Raw genomic sequence first — 22,619 nt, 5'->3', positions numbered from 1 at the left:
TTTGATATACTGTAAACTCATTAATTTTGCTTAATAAATAAAAAAATATAAATGCTAAAATATTGCCCACTACTGTATACCTTCATTTAGCTTTTTAGCTTTTCTTTTCCCCTCTTATGTAGATAACTTTGTACACATTTAATTCTGCTATTACTTTTTCCCACTTTCTTATACTTACCAATAATAGAACCAAAGCATGAAGATGTGATAGGGCATAAAGCAAATTCCAAATATAACTACAAATGCTAGTACAGTTACGGCCACCTTTCGACGAGCACGCACCTGCAATGACATGAAAAGGCTTATGAAATAAATTCTAGATGCAGTTTAAATAAAACATATAGTTGTATATACTCGTATATATGTAGTTATGTATGTGATGTAAACTTTTGAAAGTGTTGAGAGCATTCAAATGCATAAAGTCTAGATTGTGAGCAATACAAAAATGCTTAAGCTTCAGCTTTTGTTGAATAAATATAGGTGATAATACAATACGCTATACATATATATTATATAAATGATCAGCGTGACGATCTGAGACGAGTTAGCAACGGTAGTCTGTCTTTCCATCTGTATATAAGCGACTAGTCAATCAGTTTTTGAGATATCGTACATGTCCGTTTCTCTGACTACTGTAGCATATCACTGCCATACAAACTGATCGATCAAAATTAAGTTCTTATATGGAAAACTTTTTTATTAAAAAAGATTACTTCACGAAAATTGGCATGGATTATTATCTGAGATAATATTTTAGTCGCCGAAGAAATTGTTCAGATCGGATCACTATAGCATATAGCTGATATACAAACTGATCAATCAAAAGGAAGGACCTTCTGGTATGGAAAACTTCTTTTATTTAAAAATATGTTTTCACGAAATTTGCAATTAATTATTGCCTAAGGCACTAGTACAATCTCTTCACATATTATTCATATCAGACCACTATAGAGTATATAAATATGCTGCCATACAAATATGTTCTTATTATATATGGTAAACTTTCTTATTTGATTTGTTTGTTATATTTTTTGTTAACTACGATTTGAGCCGGTTCCATCATGTATTTGCTTAACCCTTCAACTACACAGGTTAAAAAAATTGAAACTTTACAATTTTAAGTTGCGCCATGAAATTTATATTTAACGCTTACATTACTTTTACCAACCCCTTTATACCAAGCAAGCAAGTCTATCACTTCCAAACCAAAAATTAGATTTCTACCCTTCTTCTCAGTAGCGTTATTAGAGCACTTTTTCTGTTTATGCCAAATTAACTGGTGCTGTTTTCATAAATGAGCATGATTGAATGAATTTCTTATCAATTTGATAAGGGCCACTTTTGGCACTTTCGTTTCTTAGCAACAATGAAATATACCGTTATAAGCTTTTACATAAACCACACTCTTTTGGTGAGTTAATTAACTCACAGTGAATTTGATGACGAAAGTGCTTTAAAAAAAAAAACACATTAGTGTTTGTAACTGTATGTGTGCGAAAATTGATCCATATTTTCTTATGATTGACTTTCCCGAATTAATTAATCATCGGCGTTGTATATACAGGAGTATACTTCAGTTACTTCCAACCAAATTCTACCACAATCAGGAAAAGGGTGTTATTTAATTAGTCACACTAGCAAATGGAGAAGGCAAGCATATGGTTTGCATTACAGCTTTTTATAAGGTACAGTGTTGGGATTTCTGTTAGTGGAGAGGCAATATTTATATGATTCATTGTAAGAGATTTGAGTTCGTTTTGTTGTAATGTTATTTCTGAGTAATATAATGTGAAAAGTTTTTGTGTTTACAGAACAATATTTCATACTTTTGTACAAATAATGGTAATAGCTTGGACCAACCACTAAAAGCGCTTTGAAGTCAAATTATTTCAATTTTTAACTCTGAGCTATTGCTAGATTAGTCAAGATACTTTGAAAATATAGTATTTTCTACTTTAATTTCCATTTTGGATAAAGAAAAAAGTCAGCTGTAATCCAATTAAATCGAGAAAAATCTCGTACAATTAAAAATTACAAATGGTAAAGAGTGAAAAAATATCATAGTACGATGAAACCAATTGGAAAAAGAAAGTAAAGTAACAAAAATGGAATAATAAAATATAAGCGATCTGAGCACGAAAAGAGTAAGAAGAGGGGGTGGTGTTGAATTTTTAAAGGCTAAAAACGGCTTATCACGATTTCAAGCAAAACTACGAGTCCTACGGAAAAAGGTTAAAGGGCTAACTTGTAGGCAATACAAAATCTACAACTTTCGAGCGAAAATAAAATTACTTCAAAATTTTGTCACTAAATTTCAGTTTTACCCAACACTATGCAGCGCACCCTCTCTGTCATCATAACATTTTCTCCGTCTTTGATTAATGATGCTACTTGACCGAGTTCTCCAACTACGATTTGTAACTGGTGAAACCAGACCTTCGTCTACACTAACTCATATACCCCTACATACATATATATGAATAAATATTACTGTTGCTTAAGTATAAGTGAGTGTGCTGCTTGTGTAAAATGTTTTGGTGTAGCATGAAATGCTAATTTCCGACTCACCTGTCGCACGGCTCCCTGCATTTCACCCGGCACACTCGCCGCGTACATCAAATGCCGCGCGATCAACACGTAAAAGGCGCCGATTATACACAATGGAATGGCATAGTAGACTAAAAAGCGCATTAGGACCATCGTTTTGGCGTACTCAGCACCCCACTCCTGCGGAAAGGGGTAGCAAAGTGCGAATGATTTGTTGCTATTGATTTCCAGTTGCTGTTTGCGTGCAAAGAAATCAGGAATGCAAAGAAAAATCAAAGAAAAAAAGATATGTGAATCAAATTATGCGCTATGCTGAACATTTACTTATAACGAACATGTTTATACGAGTATATATGTATTTAAGAGTATATCCGCTAGACCGAAACATTGCGCTCACCTTCACATTGGTGCCGATGAGCGCGGGCATAGCGCAGAGTATCGCTAACAGCCAAATGGACACGGCAATAGCGATGGTCATACGTGTGGCACGTTTGCCGCCACCTGCAATGAAGCAAAATAAACACACACATACATTTTTATATAAAATTTTTATTTACACACCACTGTACAACAAGTATATATATGCAAGTGGGTGTGTCTGCAGATTGCAATCGAACGTGTAATCTACTTACCGTGCGCATGGAATTTTCTTAATGGGTCCACTATGGCAAAGTACCGGTCACCAGAGAGTGCTGTAAGTGTGAAAACGGAAACGCCAATCGACACGTCTTTAATAAATTCAGACGATGTGCAGAGGAAGCTGCCCCATGGCCACGAGTCCACCGTGTAGACAGTGGATGTTAACGGCACCGTGGTGAGGATAAGCAGCAGATCCGCAATTGCCAGCGATAGTATGTAGCTGCAATATAAAAGCAATTAAAGGTAATCGAAAACATGGATTATAAATATGAATATTGAAGAAATTCTAATAAAGCAGCGAATAAAGAATATAAATTAATGCTATTGTGTGGCGGCGCCACTATGACCAAGTGTTATATACAAGACTAACTGATTTACCGGTGTGATTACTGCGCAATTGATGGATGACATAGTTTACCCATGCAATACTGTTTCAATTTGGATATTTATTTGTAGAAAAAGGAGATTTAGAAATTTACTACCGGAGAGCATTTCGATTGCAATATGCGCGGAAAAAATTTAATGAAAATAATATTATATTTAATGAAATCACACGAACTGCCCTTTCAAAAAAATTTGTTTTATGTGGATTCCTAAAAACGAGATTTTTCGTTATAATCGAGTTGCCACCATGCTGAATTTTTTGTGCGAATAGTCACTTTTCAGCCTGTAATTAGTTAGAAAACTAGCTAGAAAAGAAAAGTACTAGTTTAGAGGTAGTTTTCGGTGAACTACTTAGAAAACGATTGGATAAGTAGGAATTAGAAAGAATTTAGATTTATTTGAAAAAAAATGAGAAAAACGTTAGGAAGCAATAAAACGCTTAACAAATAAAAAAGTTTCCATAAAGTCTCTCTGGGTTTTATTAAGACAATTCACATGTTAACCGATATATACTGTATAAAGTCAACGGGAAGTTCGAAAATATTTATATTAGATATGTGGGGGATGGGGGAAATTTTGACAAGATTTTTCTAATTTTTTGGCAGAAGTGCTCCTAATTAACAGAATAAATATATCTTTGAATTTTAATAAAATATCTCACAGATTGACCGATATTTGTAATAAAAAGTCAGCCTTAGGTCCTGAAGTTCACATTTTCGGTATCTACAAGTAGTGGTTTGAAAAATTATGGTCCGATATTGACAATTTTTACGCGTAAGCTGACATACGGTGAAAACATTATTTATACCAAATTTTGTTTTGATTACTTCACGTTTTACGAAAAATCTTTTACAAAAATTTTAAATTTGAATAAATTCGTTTCACTGCACTTCTGAAGTATTATATATGAAGTACAATATTATATAATATATGTACGTCTGTGTCTTTGTGAAAATTCGAAATATCAAATCACACGAGACATCTCCGGCATTCAATAGATATATTTAGTATTTTATCTAAGCTGATTTATTGATTTGTTTAGTAATAGACGACGCTGAGCTAAATGGTAGCTCTCATAGCTGCTAGAAATTACGATTAGTATATGAAATAGAGTAACAACAAAAATTTGGAAAAACTAAAAATAAGAATATCCAGTGTCGTTGTGACACTCATTTGGGCTAAGACCAATTTATTAACACGATATCACTCTCAATTACAATGCAGAGAAGACAAATTGTCTATCATAAATTTTCTAAGGAACACACTCAGGCAAACGCATAGCAGCTGAACTGCAAAGAAATATAGCCAGTACTGATAGACTCATATCTATAAACATACTGGTACTCGTGTTCTTTCTGCTCTGCAGCTTATCTGCTTAAGTTCTCGCCAAGTGTTACAGATTTTTGCTGACATTAATCAAAATTGAGACAATTTGGTTTGACAGATAAAAAAAAAAACAGTGCTAACCAGACGTTAGGAAGCTAAAAGAAAATGAACTGCAATGATTGAGGCTGTAGTAGCTATGAAGAGCAACCAATGATGGAAGAGGTTTTTTTATATCTATTTTATTTTGTCACTCGGCTAGTTACTATTTTGTTGCAGAGTAAAAACAACTTTTATGTCATTTGTCTGGACATAATTTATAAATAAATGTGGGCGAGCTCAGGTGGAAGAGAAAAGAGAGTACATTGACTTTATAAATACATATGTAGCTACATATAGGGCGACATATAGGTTAGAGGCGTACTTGTATAATTTTTTTGAGGAATGGCGCTGTCAAAACTGTAACGGCTGTCAAAGTAAAAATGTGATTTAGCAAAAGCTTACACCAAAATTAAAACCAAACACTTTTTTTTTGTGTTATTCAAAAGTGGAGAAAAATATAAAATACACGAGTAATAACTTCGTTCATACATTAGATGTTGACCCACAGATTTGTCTTTTTGTTATTCGAAACATAATTCTAAAACTCTGAAAGAACACCTTATACAAAAACATTTTTGCAGTTTATGAATGAGCTTACAACTCTGAGTACAATATGATATGAGGCTTAAGAACACACTTCAAATAGCTCTAACTATAATATATGCCCCTAAAAGCTGTGCAGTTCATATATAATATGTACCTCATATATATGTACTTTTATTAGGTTGTACGTTATTTCCAGTTTATATGACAGCTACAGTACACATATGCTATAGTGGTCTGATATCGGCTGTTACGACAAATGAGTAGCTTCTTGCTGTTGGAAGGACGTGTGCGAAACTCCAAATTGATATATCAAAAACTGAGAGACTAGTTCATCTATATACAGACCGAGGAACGGATAGACAGACGGACATGCCTAATTCGACTCAGCTCGTCACGCTGATCATTTATATATGTACTTTAAAGGATCTTCGTCGTTTCTATTTGGGTTACAAACATCGTGGCAAAGTTTATATATTTTGTTCAGGGTATAAAAACTCAACTTGGAAATAACTGACACCCTAATATGTATATACATATACGATATAAATAGACAAGCTCACTAAGAGATTTCCATTCCTTAAATGGTACACGATAAATTATTAATTAAAGCTTATTTTTTTTTGTTCGAAGTCGTAGCGATTTACTAACTTTTCCCGTTGCTTGCTTGCTCATCAAAACATAACTTATTTTACCTTTACCATTAAACAATTATGCATGCAGTTGACAAGTATCAATTGGTTTTGTTGCAAAAGTATAACACAACTCAATTGCGCCGAAGTTAAAGTTAGTTACGTTTTACTTAACTCATCTTCATCACTTCCCACAGCCATTTTAATAGCACATCTATCTTTGGCGCCACCTTTACTACATACAAACATATATGAAGTATGTATGCAAGTATGTAATTGAATTTCGTTGAAGGACAGTCGTGATTACTTTCGAAAGTTTTCGCATTCATTCTTTGGCAATGTTCGCAAAAGCAGATATTGATTTATATGTATAAGTAGATGTGCATGCTTATATGTATGTGTTAATCCGTTTGTCAGTCAAACTTAACCACAAAATTAATCACAGTTCAGAAGTGCTGAAAAGAAAGTACGATAGGCAAAAAGAAAATCATAGAAAGCAGTAAGATTACTTGTTTATAATTACTAGTAAAAGTCTTTACTATTAAACGTTGTGAGCATAATAAAAAATAAACAAATAAAATTCGGTATTTGGTATCAGAAGTCTAACTATATAGTTTGCTATGACGCCGGACATCGTTGGTACTCGACAAATATTCAAAATGATGACCTTAATAACTGTATTCAACCCGAAAAGCACTAATACCAAGACCAAATTGCTTGCGTTCTTCAAAGATGTTTGATGAGGCCTCACGGACTAATTTTTTTTTATTTTTTTATTTCTTTCGTGAAAATGGCGTCCAGACAATTATTGCAGCGCAATTTCCAGCTGAAGTTTGTTAAATAATGTTTTGTAAAAGAAACTACTAGATAGACTGCTTGAGGCTTAAGAAATTATCTTGCAATAATTTAAGATATTAATTCTGGTATATGCCAAAATGTTTAGGTCTGCGTTTATATCTAAAATGCTGTAGATCATTAAGTGGGACAGTGATTATATCTTATACAAAGAGTATCGGTTAAATTGCTTCATAATTTGCGGTAAGTTTTTAAACCTTTGATTTTCACAACGAAACAATTTTATTTTAAACGCAGATATTATAAACATTTTTAACTACAATTTCGATAATTCATAAAATATTTCTTAAACCTTTACATTATTGCTTCTAACCAGTCATTTATTGATATTTGATTCAGGGTTTCAATTTGTCAATATTCCCATACTAGTGGCTGCATATGATAAAGCTTCTGCCTATGTTATTTGGTAGCAATGTTCAAATTGCTTCGCTCAAAACAAAGACCACCATCCTATGATATGCCGATCATACAGCTGTCGGGTCGGAATAGACCCGGATATATATTTGACCAAAAACTGTTAACTCGGCTACATTCTCAAAATTGTTTAAAGAAGTTTTTCTATCGCTACCACAACAACATCACTTGTAGTTAGGTTCGAAATATAATATTTCAAAGCAACTACAACGGCTGCCGGCCAATCTTCGAAAGAATTGCCACAATAAAAAAGCTTCAAAAAAAAGTTCATCAGACGATTTAAGCCGACTTAAAATTTTCAGCATCCTTTATTTTTGTAAAAATTACAAAAATAGATGACGAATTTGAAATTATTGAATTTCCGATGCTCTCAGCTATGTCCACCACTGTAGCTTTCCGTGCTCTTAACGAGTGCAATACTGTACGCTATTCATAAGTAAATTATAATTTATGATATTATCAAAGCTATGAAAAGGCTGTAGGTAAGCGGATTAAAGCGAAAAATGCATTGCAGTTCAGGGAATTATATTTTTGGACGCAGGTAAAAACTGAATAGTTTAGACAAATTCATGGAATTTCATAAATTTACGCTGTATACAAAAAGAAATATAATTTTTCACAAACAATGCAAAATCAAAAACTAAAAGAAATTGAGTGAATTAAAAAAAAATTAATAAAAATAAATAAACTGTGCATATATATGAGTACACGCGTTTAAAAAAATATCGTAGAATTTCAAACAATAAATCGCTTCAAAGTAAAATTTTTTATACTCGTACTACTGAAATATTAAACGTATATAAATTTATATTTTTAAGCTGAGAAATATATTTTGTTAATTGATTCTTTTTTCATGCAAACAAATATGGTTATATTTTCGAATTTTTAGGTTTAACGAATTTATTTCAAATTTCCATTGCTCTTGTATGTTTTAAATCCTAATGAAGACACCTAAGTTAAGGCCAAAAGATAAATACATACAATTTGTGCATTTTTTCCTATGTATTATCTTTTGACTGTTTGCTGTATTGGTTATTTGTTTAGTATGCAAAGTAATTAGTTTGCAAGCAGCAAATACTCAGATGCAAGGTTTACAGTTGCATTATTTGTCATCAATTGTCTTGATGATGAACTAAGTGCTGATTCAAGCATATGGGAGCAGGTAAATACATTCATTTGTATGGAAATATCGAACTGGTAATCAAGTTGTAATCAAAATGCATTCCAACAAAGGAGCTGAGTACACAAGCAACTCGATTATGCCACAATTCCCCAATGTTGCTAATGCGAGCATACACCTAAGTAGTATAATTTGAGCTTACATATTATAAGTTTATGTGTATTTATGACAAACTGCTGACTTGTATATAAGCACTAAGGCAGAGATACCTTTAAAATTAAAAAAAAATTATTATTTTTTTTATAAAATGTTATCATTTGGAATTCATTCCATTAGTGCAATTTAAACACAATTTTTTTATTGTATAAAGTATTTTAAGGCGTTAAACAAATGTTACTTCTCAAGTTGGTATTCGACAATTTGCATCGACCAACGACTTTCTTTTATCCACATTTTCAAGATCAAAATTGTCGGAACAAAATTTTTTGTGATTCATGCTTGGTCATCAAGCCGGAATATTATTAATAAATTGTATTAAAATAGCAGTTAAATTTTAAAATAAAAAACAGCTTGTTTTGTATAAATAAACAGTTATTCACACAAGGTTGCAGCATTGAAATCAATACTCCACAATGAAATTTCCTTTACTAATATTCCTCTTAAGAATCTCGGCAGCGGCACGCATTTCACGTAAGACGCAACGTATTTAATTTTGTAGGTCCTTAATTGCAGCACGTAATGCCTTAACTGAAATTAGCCTCTACGTGAGCATGTACAAATAAGTACGTCAACACTGCATATAATTATGTGACATAAATGAATAAACAAATAGCCCGACTGCCAAGAATATTAAAGACTTTTTGAAAAAAATACAACCATCCGGCAACGAATTGTTACATTTGCGCACATTTCAACCTAATGTCAGCCACTGACACACAGTCTGAAGACCCTAAAAATATATTTTCATTGAAGACGTTATTTTAGCAGGTGGGCCATTCATGTAGTGCCTTAGCATATTTTTGTATTTATTTTTTTTTTTGACAGCAGACATTTTTCGCTTTTTTCTAATTATTTTAAAAACGCGTGTCATTGTTATTATTATTCCATTCATGACTTTATACGCTCTTGTCACATTTTTTTTGCCTTTTCGTTTAAAGCTACTTCTATTCGAATAAAATATTACTCATACGCAATGTTGTACTATCGGAAATGCTTTGTAGCAGACATTTAAATGTTGGTTATGCATTGAAATCTATGTAAACAACCGGGTTCCTCAATAGTTTCTAAAGCTAAAGTTAAAACTTAACTTATTAAATTTTAATAAATATACATATACTATATATATAAAATTAATTTTAAAAATCTATTACCTTACTACAAAAATTGTTTATTTTTAAATAATATTTTTCTCTTCAAATAAATAATTACTCTCAAGAAAATCGAGGATAAGCCGTAAAGTTTGACTTGAGATCCTTGGAACCCTTGGACATCATTATTGTGTTTAATAATTTATTAAGTTAAAAAAAAAATGAATAAAAATCAAACAAAAGAAAAATATTATTAAATTAAAATTAAACTATTAATTTTAAAAAATGCATTTATTCTGTCAAAAAAGTCATAGACTCCAAAATAAATCGAGTATAAAGCGGAACGTTTGATTTAAAAGCCTCAATCAATTAAAAACAGCTGGGAACCCTGGTTGAATATTTTTTCCGGTGTACAGAATGTTTTTTCTTTTTTGATAGATTTTCAGCTGCTACGCAACTGTTTTAATATATTTCATTGTTCATTAAAAAAAAATGTATATATAACCACGCCCACATCTTACTTACGCCCCCTGTTACGCACCAACAACTCACACACAACACGGATCACGCCCAATCAAACTCTCAACTACTTACGTATTCGGCACATTACGCATCTGTCGCACACCGAGGAAGACCACAATCAGTGTACCATTGCCCAGCACGCCCACAATGAAGATAAGTGCAAATAGCACTGGCACGATGTACGTTTCCGGTCGCATAACATACGGTACATATGGCGTTTCGTTGACCGCTGTAACGTTGCTGTTACTACTCATGTTGCTGATGCTATTGTTGTTGTTATACATAAAACTAGCTGTAGTGCTTAAGGCTTGCATAAAGCTGTCGACGTACGCGACGACTCCACCAACGCCGCTATCATCTCGATTTCCGCCACCATTTCCCCCGCCCTCATCCATCAAGCTGCTGCGCGTCAAGCTGCTGCCGTTGCTTATTCCCGCTATCGCTGTGGCTGCGGTTGTGGCGCGCGTTGTCAATTCCCACAATGACAATGTGTTATTTGTGGTGACGCCGCTGTAAGTTGTTTTTGCTTCTGCCACTAGCGTCTGCTGTAGTCCGTTGTTATTCCATATAGCGTTCGAGTCGTGGCTTAAACTCGCCACGCCGCTGTGTGCCAGAGTGGCCACTGCTATGGCGGCACTCGCAGCGCCATAAAATAATAAATTTTTCATTGTGCTAGCACTTGTTGTTGTGGTTTAATTTCTATTCTTAGTTTTGTTTTGTTTCGTTTATACGCGCTTTGCTTCGATTCCGCCTCCAGCTGTGTTTTGTGGCGTTGGGCGTCAAGTATCACTTCACTGTGTTGCTTTGGCGTTTCCTGACTTAATTTTTTGTTGCGTTGTTTCGCTGTCGTTGTTCTGTTCATGCCGTGGAGGCTGAAAAGTGAATAAATTTTCTGTAATTAATAGTTGACCTGCTGCGCTAGTTTAACTTAGAACCATTTAGTGGCTTAGTTTATTAAAGTGTGGAAGTGTGAAAATTATGAAAGCGGATATGCGTTTATTTGGTTGTAAACTGAGTGGATTTAACTAAAGATGAATAGAAATATTATTTTGTAGAATTAATAAAATTTAACATGTGAATTTAAAATTTTTATTATTTTTATTATTATAGAATTTTCATTGAACTATATTCATTTTTTTAATATTTTTAAATATGTACATATGTATGGTATATATATAATAATTTGTTTTTGTTTAGTATTTAATTTTTTTTTCAAAACTTTTACTGTGTAAACTCAAAGTAGTTATAATTATACCCTTAAAAATTTAAAACAAATGATACAATCGTTTTTTTTTAACAAAAATCGCCTCTAGGCACACTAGTTGTATATTATATAATAAAAATATTATATATAATTTTTTTAGTGTTCAAAAATATTTTTAATTTTTTTTAAAATTACTTCTTATAAATTTTATTTAACATTTCTTTATATTTACATGAAATTCTAAAGATTTTTTGATCGATTATACCTGGTTTAGAATTAAATTAATTAATATTTGTGATAAAAAAATTGATATCGATAAAAACATGTAATAGATAAAATCGATAAAAATAGTAATTAGCCACATGTTGTTGTATTAGCCATTTAATAATTCAGTTGATTAAGTTGTTTGAATTTTTTTAAAAGTGCTTTAAGCTAAATATATCGATAGATAGCGCTATGGCGATATCATGATGATAATATCCATAAGTTGACTATTATTTTTATTCAGTCTTGTTGATAGTCACTAAATTATATTGATGTTGTTGAAAGAATTATTAATTTTATAGCATTCATTTGAACCTAAAAGCCAATGTAACTTGCACCATTTAAGTCAGCTTTACGAACTTACGACCACGTTTACAGTCTATTTAAATTTTTCTATATTTTTATTTTGTCATAGATTGGAAATATGTGATAAAATTCAGTGCCAGAGTAGAGAGAACATGTATACACATGTATATTAAAAACACGTACGGCTGACCAACAGGGCGTATGATGAACTCGTTCAATGTAACCATTTACCAAGCTTCGATTTTGTTTGTTTGCTTTGCACTTCTTCTACATATATTTTGCACAATTTTATTTTTTCTCAACTTTTTGTATCTAAATAGAGTAGGCTTAATTAATAAATTGCCACACTCTGCTACAAAAAAACTTTCTCTTCTGCTGTATAGTACATACTACACTTCCTCTGCTTCTACAGTCATGTGATGCTGTGCATCCATTATGTTGTCAATGTTTTGTGCTTCATATCGCTGTCGTGCAACGCATAGCATGTTGAGCTGTATAATTTTTCCACTTTGTTTATTTGTTGTTGCTTGTTTTGTAAAAGTTTGCTGCTATTTTGAAGTGTGTTAGTTTGTATGCAAACCGTCGCATAGGTCATATCAGCTGTAATTGACACAATTATTCATTTTGAAAATTCATCAATGTGTTATGTATGCATGCCTAAAAGTCATAAAATCATGTAATGTTCCTTTATACCGTTTTTTGGTTGTGTTTGCGTATGTGCATATATAAAAACACGCGTAAGAGGGAAGATATTTTTGAGAAATTAATAATGATTTTGAGATTATTTTTGTAACACTTGTGTGCTACAATGAATCAAAATATATATGAAACAAGATATAAGGTTAACTACAATATCACCGGAGCTTTAATACCTTTCACAGGTACATTTTTTATAGCATGAAAGGGTATAAAAAGATATTTGTCTTGATTTTGACCAGTCAGTTTGAACAATATTTTGATCTACACTGTTTACCTGGAGATTGTACCGTTGCTTTGGACAATAATTTCAACTAAATTTCGTGAAGATATCTTTTGAAATAAAAAAGTTTTCTTACAAGGTATTGATTTTGAGTGATTAGCGTGTATGGTAGCTATATACTATAGAGTTCCGAACTTTATTCTGTAATGTATTGCCCATTTTGGTCAATGACCTTTTGCCATCTTTCAGACAGCATCATAATCTCATGTTCAAAAAACTTACTTTATTAGCAAAAAACCGAATCAGGTACGATTTGACATCATCATCATTATTGACATTTTTACCATTCAAGGAGTTTTGTAAAGATCGAAACAAAAAGTAATCCGATGGTGCAAGGTCAGGACTATATGGTGGATGTGGCAAAACATCCCAACCAAGCTCCAATATTTTTTGCCGAGTGACCAAAAATGTGTCAGGCCTTGCATTGTCATGATGGAATACAATACCTTTTTGATTTATCAATACGAGCCGCTTTTCTTCAACTTCATTGTTAAATTTCGTTAGTTTTTCAATGTAGACAACAGAATTGATCGTTCAGTTCAACCTAAAAATTCAACTGAAGGCATCTATGAGTGAAATCCGCAATTACTTAGTTGCCAACCCAATACTTTATATTTTATACGGTCACCGATGTTTCCCTTTGGGTATTACAAACTTTTCAGAAAACGTATTTTATGAGCTAAGTTGCGCTATCCAATTATTAATAATAATTTTTAGTGGTAATTGCTTCAATACTCTTAAAATATTATAAAATTAAAAATTCTAATCATTTCTACTTTGCTGTTTTTTTTGTGCTTTGTTCTAAAAACAACATATCTAAATAAATATTTTCTCAATTCTAAATTCCATAGAATTTCCATTCCATTTCATTGCATTGATATATATATAGCAAATAATAGGCGCATAATTACATTAAAATATATGTATGTATTATATAATATTGTGAAATTCGTAAACAAAAATACTAACTGCTCCTAATACGCCATTATTACAGCCACTTAAATAACAGTGTAATGAGTATTTAATAGATTTGATTGTCGAAAATCGCCACAATGGTAATTCATAATGACTGGCTAATAACACAATGGCACAATCATTTGCTGAAATTTTGTAAATTAATATGCATGTGGGAGTTTGTATTTACACACACAAACACAGCATTATCTGTGTGTCATTAGAATAAATATTTATGGTTTTAATTAAATTGTGAAGACAGAGCTCATATAACCATTATATGGTGTAGGCAATATAATAAAATTATATAAACCAAAACAATAATTTAAGTTCTTAGTGGATATTTTGGTATTTATTGCATATTTGCCATATTGTAATATAAGTTTGTAATTTTATAAAAAAAAATGTATATATATAAATTTTTTTTTCTTATAGGGTTTTTTTATAAATTTATATAACTTAAAATAATCTAAAATATGCAAATTTTACTTAAGCTAGTTTAAGCGAATTTATATATATTTTATTTAAGCGAGTTCAGGTCTTTGAACTGTCCAGCAGGGCGTATGATGAACGTTGCAATTTTTGCGATTCATTAAAACACACTATAAAAATCACTTGAATTGTGGTCCGTCAATCTGGGACGATGACAAACTATTTTCAACCATTGCAGCGAAACATTTTAAACTCATCATTAAACTGCGATTAGGCAGAAAGTTGCTTTGGACGTCTCTTTCTAAGCTTACGCAAAAACCACCAGCTCCACACTTGATTACTATTCTTCCAAATCGGTATATATTCTAAATTTTTATAATTAAATCATGTTCGGCTGCGTTGAAAAATAAGTCATATTAACAAGTCTATAATTTCAGAAATATACAATTTATACTTTTATAAAAATTTAAAATTAATGTTGAAAATTTTTCAAATCTATCGAGAGCTATAGTATTAATAAAATTAAAAAAATTAAATATATTCACTTTTCTTTAGCCTTATGTTATGCACACTACGATTTGTTTAATGTCATGTCGGGGCGTATGAGTAACTTTCTAACGTGTATCTACTTGTAGCATGCCAGTTTCTTTAAATATTTACAAAAAGTTTCACAGTTTGAAACCACAACACACTATACAATTTCCAATCTAAGAATAACACAATAAAGCAACATTGTGTTCACAAAGTTGAATTGTCATTTTGCATAAATATTCACATTTAGCACAGAGGAGAAGTGAAGAAGTATGCTACAATGCACAACTTGTGCAGTCATATGTAGTATAAGTTGAGTAAACCAAAATTCAGATGCCATATGCTTTAGTGCAATAAATATATTCTCGAAACACAGTATTAGATACCGTCAGAATATTTATTCCAATCCCACAAAATGGAATTTAAGTATTTAAGTGAGTAAACTTTAATATTTTTCTTTATTATTATTTAAATCATTTTTTTTTTATTAAAATGTGGCTTTAATAAATATATAAATTATACTTAAAGAAATCATTAATATCAAACGCCTTAAGTTATGTTCAACACACCAAAGTGCTAGTACCATATTATACCTTCTCCTTGAGGTCAGAACGCTTCAAGTTTGATGCTTATGTATGACAAATATAACAACAAAACCAATCGAACATTTGTGTACAAGTCAAGTGCCGCCAGCGAACAGATAAGCTCCAAAGTGTGCGCGTATATCGATGAAAGTGCTTTGAGGGTTTTATATAGATTACGTATACGCCACGTGCGACAGAAATTGATTCCACTTTACATAAAATCTCAAAGATACTAATATTTAAGATGAATTGTGTGTATATGTACGATTTTAATTACATATTTCGTAAATTTTGCAAATTCTGAAGTATGGCTGTAAAGAAGATCTGCCATCTCACATACCTAGATTGAAATATATTTTAATGCATCGCTCTGAAAGTATCTGTAAAAGGATTTTGGTATGGTTGCGCAGATTGTTTTTTTCAGGCATTTGCTATTTTGGATGAATTTAAAAATTAAATTTCAATGGGTTATAGGTGATATATGTCGACTTTAGACTTCTTCATACGACGGAGTAGTAGAGGTATAACTAAAATCGGACAGAAATTTGTCCAAGTGAAAAAAACTTCTTTACCTCTTTAGAGTCACCTTTTATATTAGGAAATTTTACGAAAAATTAAAAAAATTAAGATTCTTATTTGAAAAAATGGCAGTTTCGTCTCCATATAAAATATTGATGATATTGCGAGTCTCTAAAAACATTTTTGGCATCATATGGAAACTTAATTCTATAAGGCTTCCATATTATTTTTATATATATTGTATATTTAAATCCTTATCTAAATTTCTAAATTCCCTACATTTTATTTATAAAAATTTAAGAGGATATTTTAGACCCAACCCATGCTCATTAAATTTTTATTTACCGCCAATAGTCGAGTATTCACGTGTGCACTTATTTTAAGTGATAATTATTTAATGCGAAATTCGCTTAAGTGGTTTCCATCTGCGACCAGCAATTTTATGTTTATTTAAATTGCAACGTTAATGGCGTCAAAGAATCTTCACTTTAGCATATACTTATAACGGTATAAAAATACGCATATGGGCATATAACATGAAAGAAGAGAACGTCAAATGACTTACACTGGGTAAGCATAGGCATAAAGTCTTCGCTGTACTGTAAGCAGACATAAAAGTGTATTAATAGCGCAAATTAATAATTTAGCGATGCCAATGCTGCACTGTACATAAGAAGTGAGAGAGATGCGATGAGAGCGTAAAATTTCAGTTGAACTTTTTATATGTGGCAGGCAGTTAATTTAAATTCAAGCCCACTTATGGTGGCGCATAAGTATATGAGTTCGTGGAATCTGTTGCCATGAGTGCCAAACCAAAGCAATGTTCTTATAAAACGCGTTGACATTTCGTTTGTTTGACACTCGCGCACGTTCCTTTGGCTGATTGTTCAATTTATGAACATTTGCGGTTTGTGGTTTCATTTTGTACATTACTTGTCAGTTATTGGTCATCTTTTTTATATAATCAATTATGTGTAAGCACCTATGCGATTTTTGTATTAAATATTTGAAATTTATATTTATATAAACTTCTTAAATATAAGAGAGAAATCATAATATATGCTATATTAAGGTACAATATAATAAACATAAATAGTCAAAATTAATTATATGTATATTAGGGTGAGCCAAAATATATGCACAAATATTTGAGTGGGTCAAAAAAATATTTTGGCTTCGTACTCTGAAAAACTTGTTGATAGACCTAAGGAAGGCTCATCATCAGTATGAGCTTCTTATTGTAACGGGAAGCTCTTCCGCCTTACAGTTATCTATTTTTTTCTTATAATCAGATATAAAAATTCATATCTCGCTTCCAACTATTTAAAAGCATATTTCGTTGCATACAACGAAGATTCTGTAGTAAACTGAATACTATACAAAAGAGTATCTTACGATTTTATGATGTTTAAAAGAAATTAACGAAATCAGAAAACTCATACATAGTTTTGTTTGCTCCGCAAAAATAGTCAACTTAAATTCTAACAATACATTTCAAAATAGAGGCAATGAATTAACACACACTCAAAAGAGAAAATCAGACTTATTTTGAATACTTCGTTGCTTCAGAGATTTTTGCGCCGTCACATTAACCTACTCAGATTAAATTTTGTGTGTTGTAAACACACTTGAGCGCCTTTCACATCTGGTCACTTATTTTTGGTGCAATTCTCTTTATTGCGTTTCTATGTAAATGCTTATTAGTTTGACTGTTAAGAAAGAGATTTGATTTTCTTTTGAACTTTTCAACAGTTAGAAGCGTGTGACACACGTGTAAGCTTTGTAATGACTATTTATAGGGTGTTTCCAAAGTTGACAATATTTTTGAAATTTTATTCGTATTAATACTAAACTAAGTGGAAGATATTGTAAGAAATAAATAGTTAATAGTTTTTTATTTTATTCATATGAAAAATTGTTGATTTGAGCGCCAACTAGCGGGCAAAAATATTTAATGTTGCAAGGACTTAGACATATTTCTACTAAATAAAATTTATGTTTAATAATAAAATGTATAATTTTGATAAATGAAAACTGCTCTACCGCTGTAAGACCATTTAAAACTCGCATAAAACAAAAATTGTTTACAGAACACCCTATAAGCATTTCTGTAATGGATATGTATTTTAGAAAATGGTAGATTGATGAGCACTAATGTGATATGTTGAACTTGATGAAGCGCTTCAGTCATTGATTGTTAAGAGAATATAAATTATATGTCAAAACGTATGTTCGTTACAAAAGTCTACAGACAATGGCAGATGTCTTAACAAAGGTGACAGATGGTAGACAACACAATATTACAATTGAATACAAGATATACACATATGGTTTTTTATAAAGACATTACACAAATACATTTGACATGACATTAATATCAACTGAATCGGTCAACTTTCTACAAATTATATGTATAAGATACAAAGCAGCGCGAAGAATACATTAAAGTAATTTCATTGTTCACATTGTTAAAGGTCTTTCAAGATTTGTTAGTTTAAAGATGATCAACTAAATTGCGTATTTATTTTTTAGCTTATCTATTAATAGTCTAAACTTCTTTTGTTGAATTTTGTTATGTAATTTGGATGCTGCTAGAGATTCAATGCAAGTTTTAGAACTACAAATGTGAAAAAGAAATAATATTAAAGTAACTAGCAAAGTAAAATATACACAAGATAACAAAATAAGGCGGCAATACACACAAATAAAATTGAAAGTAAGAAAAATGCATAACTTCGGTTGCACCGAAGCTACAACACGCTTTGCAAATACAAAATATTGCTTACATGAACTTTGATCGATCAGTTCGTATGGCAGCTATATGCTTTAGTGACTCCTTCTTAACAATTTCTGCGGAATTTGCGTTGCTGCGAACATGACAAATAATTTTAAAATATTTTAAATTTTTACTGCAAAACATAACGATTTTATAAATTTAGGTTAAAAAAAAATATTTAACCTCGCTAGAAATTAAATACGCAACATTTGTATAAGTAAATTTATTATAACAGAGATTACAAAAAAAAAATTCTTTAACAATTGTGGCAAAACCTACATCCAATAAGGCATGTGAACACATTTAAATTTGCATTTTAAATGTGATTTAGAGACAAAGTGTTGCAATTGTAGCAAGTTTCCCCATATTTTATATATACATACATATGAAATACGAGTGTAAATATACAAGTATAAAGTATATTTTGTAGACACAATGTTGTAAAGCCGAATAGACAAGCACAAATGCAAAGACTGGCGACGCATCTGGTCTACTTCATATTTTGTGTGGGTGAAAAGCAAAATAAGATAAAGTAAGATAAAAAAAAAAAACAATAAAAACAACCACACAAATGTGTGCTAAGCGCTACCAACCGCAGTTGTGCAAAGTGTGCTAATAGTGTATATGGTTACAACATCTCAACGAGCAATTAAATGCACACGAATACAAATATATACATACTTATCGAATATAACTGTAAAGAAACCTGCAAAATCGATATCAAAAAACCGCAAACAACATACTAGCTGTAATTGGGTTTATAAGTTTCTTTCAATCTAGAGCTTTTAACGGTAATTGGGTGTTCAAAAGTGCATGTGGATTTCACAAAAAACTTGAAATTGTGCTTTAAACTGTTTTTTTTTTTTAACTTTATTAAATTTCGTGCAAATTACTTTTGCACTAAACTAATTGCAGTTTTTCGTGTTTGTTGCTTACTGCAGCCAAATAAAGAGAGCGCATGCTGAAAGCCTCTAAATGCACTATTTATTCATACACCTAAATGTGTGTATATTTTATACAAACATACAACTATATCTGTATAATTGAACAAAAAATATTGCATTGGGAAATTGAAAGTAATCCAATTTGCGTGAAAGCAACAGAAATTACAAAATAGTTTACGAGCAGAACGCAAAGTAACTTCACACTAGCATATAATGTAACGAAAAATACCGTTATGTGTAGGTACATACAAATTAAATGTGTATTAAAGTATATGATGTTTATACAAAGATATATGTACACATAAATTTATGTATGTATATAATGCCACAAAACAAAACGTATATTGTTTTTTGCAAAGCACTTTTCATGAGTAGTTTAGTTTTCAAGGATAAGCGAATTCATAGCAGCAGTTGAATCATTCATATACGCAAGAGTATTAATAGTACATATTCACCAAAAACTAACAACTCACTAAAAAAGATATTAGGAAAAAATATTCTGAACAAGAAACTCAAAAAAAAAAATTAAAAAAAACAACAAAACATGTTAACTTTGGTTGCACCGAACTAAAATATCCTTCACAAATACAAAAGATTCTTCACGATCACAGTTCAGTTTGTATGGCAACTATATGCTATAGTCAGTCGATCTGAAGAATTTCTTCGAAGATTGCACCATTGTCGTAGGTAATAAACCGTGCCAAATTTCTTGAAGATATCTCGTCAAATGAAAAAGCTTTCCAAACAATCACTTGATTTCGATCGTACAGTTTGTATGACAGTTATATGTTACAATGGTGCAATATTGACAGTTCCGGCAAAAGATCAGCTTCTTTGAGAAAAAATGACGTGTCCAAAATTTCAGAACGATATCTAAAAACTAATTCGCATATATACAGACGAACAGACGGACTAGGCTAAATCGACACAGTAACATGGATTTGTAGTAGAACAAACTGGTGGCTAGGCACTACTAAACATCACTGACAAACACTTGCAAAGGTGACTGACTGCCTTAGTCACCTTTAAATATGTATAACGCATACTGCTTCAATTTTTTAAAACCTTTATCTAACTAAACAAAAAAATTTTAAATTAATTTTAATCTGGTCAGAGAGTGAACTCGCTTACTCTCTCTTTTCCTAAATTTAAAGGTAGATTTCTCATAATTCCAAACATGATCTGGCCAATTCGTCAAGTTGCTCTTGAACTAAAGCTAAAGTGGTTCGGTGTTTTGGTCAATGAAGTCACGATTCACTACAAAATACGACTGTGATTTAATATTATGATTATGTCCCAATTAAGCTTTAATGAATACTATTCAGTGCTTCTTGAAGTTGAAAACTTTTTCCATTGAGCCATAATCCAAAGAAACAGATTCTTTATAGCCCGTACTACTTAGATCCAAGCCACTGTAATGTATGTAATATTAAATTTTATGACAAATGGACGTAAAAATCAGTTTTAAAGGGATATTTGAAATCACTTCTTCTGCAATTTAAAAACAAATTTCGGAAGCTTAACGATTATGTTTCGATCTAACTTAATTACCATCGCATCATATTAACACCTGCGAGCTGGTATATTTACGCTTTTTCAATGAATTCACTACTTTAAGTAGATTTCTCAGTAGTATTTCGGTATTATCATCTCTTCATCCAGTCTTTTATAAGATATGATCGTTTAAAAAAGTATATGCTGCGCCTAAAACTATGCTTCAAGTTTGTCTCAAAGACACCAAAAGTACAAGATGTATATTTTTGCTTTACGAAATGAGCTCAGAACCGCCTAATATTTAATCATTTACCGGTGAAGTGTTTGAGTGTAATCATTAAGGAATCAGCCTTCTCACTACGTTTTATATGAACTTAGCCAACCTTGGAGTGAACTACAAACATAGCAAACTATTTATGATGAAGTAAATTACAATCTTGTTGACTACTATTTACACATGCATACATTACGCATAAACTCACTCACTGCTGCTCTTTAAGTGGTATAAAATTAACGCTCAATAAAATTTGTAAGTCCCTCCGTGGTTTCACAGCCACTTAAGTTTTAACTAAGCGTGAAACTAAGCGCCTACCAATCGAACTGGAGGACCTTCGCGGTTATCTTTGATGTTCAATTTCTTTAATTTATAAGTGAGCTTGAAATAAGACTGTGGAAGTTTACGTAAAATTTTTGTTTTTTCCTTTGAAGTTAATGAAAGCCGAATAAGCTCACCAGCAAAATTGTTAATTTTATTCGATTGGGCGTAAATGCAATTAGTTTCGTGTGCAAAAGAGCAAATATATAGGTATGCTATTTTCAACGTTAATGCTATTAATTTTATGTGGCTTAAAATGCAAAGGAACGTGAATGGATCAGTAAAATTATTTGACAACTTGTAAGCTTTCAAGAAGACCACTAAAGAGGCGAAATTATGGCATGTGGCAAGCATGGAATTAATATTTAGCTATGTTTACGATGCTCTGTTACTTTAATAATATTCAAGAAACTTGGAAGTAAAATTCCAAGTCGTGAGTATTCCCTTGTGACACACTTGACTCGATTGCATGACCCTGCAGCAAGGTTAATCAGCAGACATAGATGTGTGTATGTAAGTGTATATTAAGGTAGTACAATTACCGTATAATTAGTTGATAAACACATCAAATAAGTTCTCTAGGCATGAGCCCTTAAAATTATTAGAAAGGTGTTCTGCTTATCAGTTTCCTATTTTTTTCCTTATTATT

General features: G+C 31.6%; 1 protein-coding gene across 2 annotated transcripts in view; it reads right to left on the bottom strand.

Annotated features, from left to right (window-relative positions):
- CCHa1-R (CCHamide-1 receptor) overlaps positions 1 to 22,619 on the bottom strand; it is an 84,086-nt gene that overhangs the window by 7,620 nt on the left and 53,847 nt on the right. For both annotated transcript variants that reach the window (XM_036374819.2, XM_070108304.1), the window contains exons 3-7: positions 10,461 to 11,260; positions 3,180 to 3,406; positions 2,945 to 3,048; positions 2,569 to 2,781; positions 179 to 282 (exon numbers count right to left, since the gene is read on the bottom strand). In XM_036374819.2, the coding sequence (XP_036230712.2) occupies positions 179 to 282; positions 2,569 to 2,781; positions 2,945 to 3,048; positions 3,180 to 3,406; positions 10,461 to 11,056 (1,244 nt within the window). In that variant the 5' untranslated portion in view covers positions 11,057 to 11,260. The remainder of the gene's footprint in view (positions 1 to 178; positions 283 to 2,568; positions 2,782 to 2,944; positions 3,049 to 3,179; positions 3,407 to 10,460; positions 11,261 to 22,619) is intronic.

This window comes from Bactrocera oleae, chromosome 4 (assembly GCF_042242935.1).
Source record: "Bactrocera oleae isolate idBacOlea1 chromosome 4, idBacOlea1, whole genome shotgun sequence".
Classification (NCBI taxonomy): Eukaryota; Metazoa; Arthropoda; class Insecta; order Diptera; family Tephritidae; genus Bactrocera; species Bactrocera oleae.
This window is presented reverse-complemented; position numbering and strand designations above follow the sequence as displayed.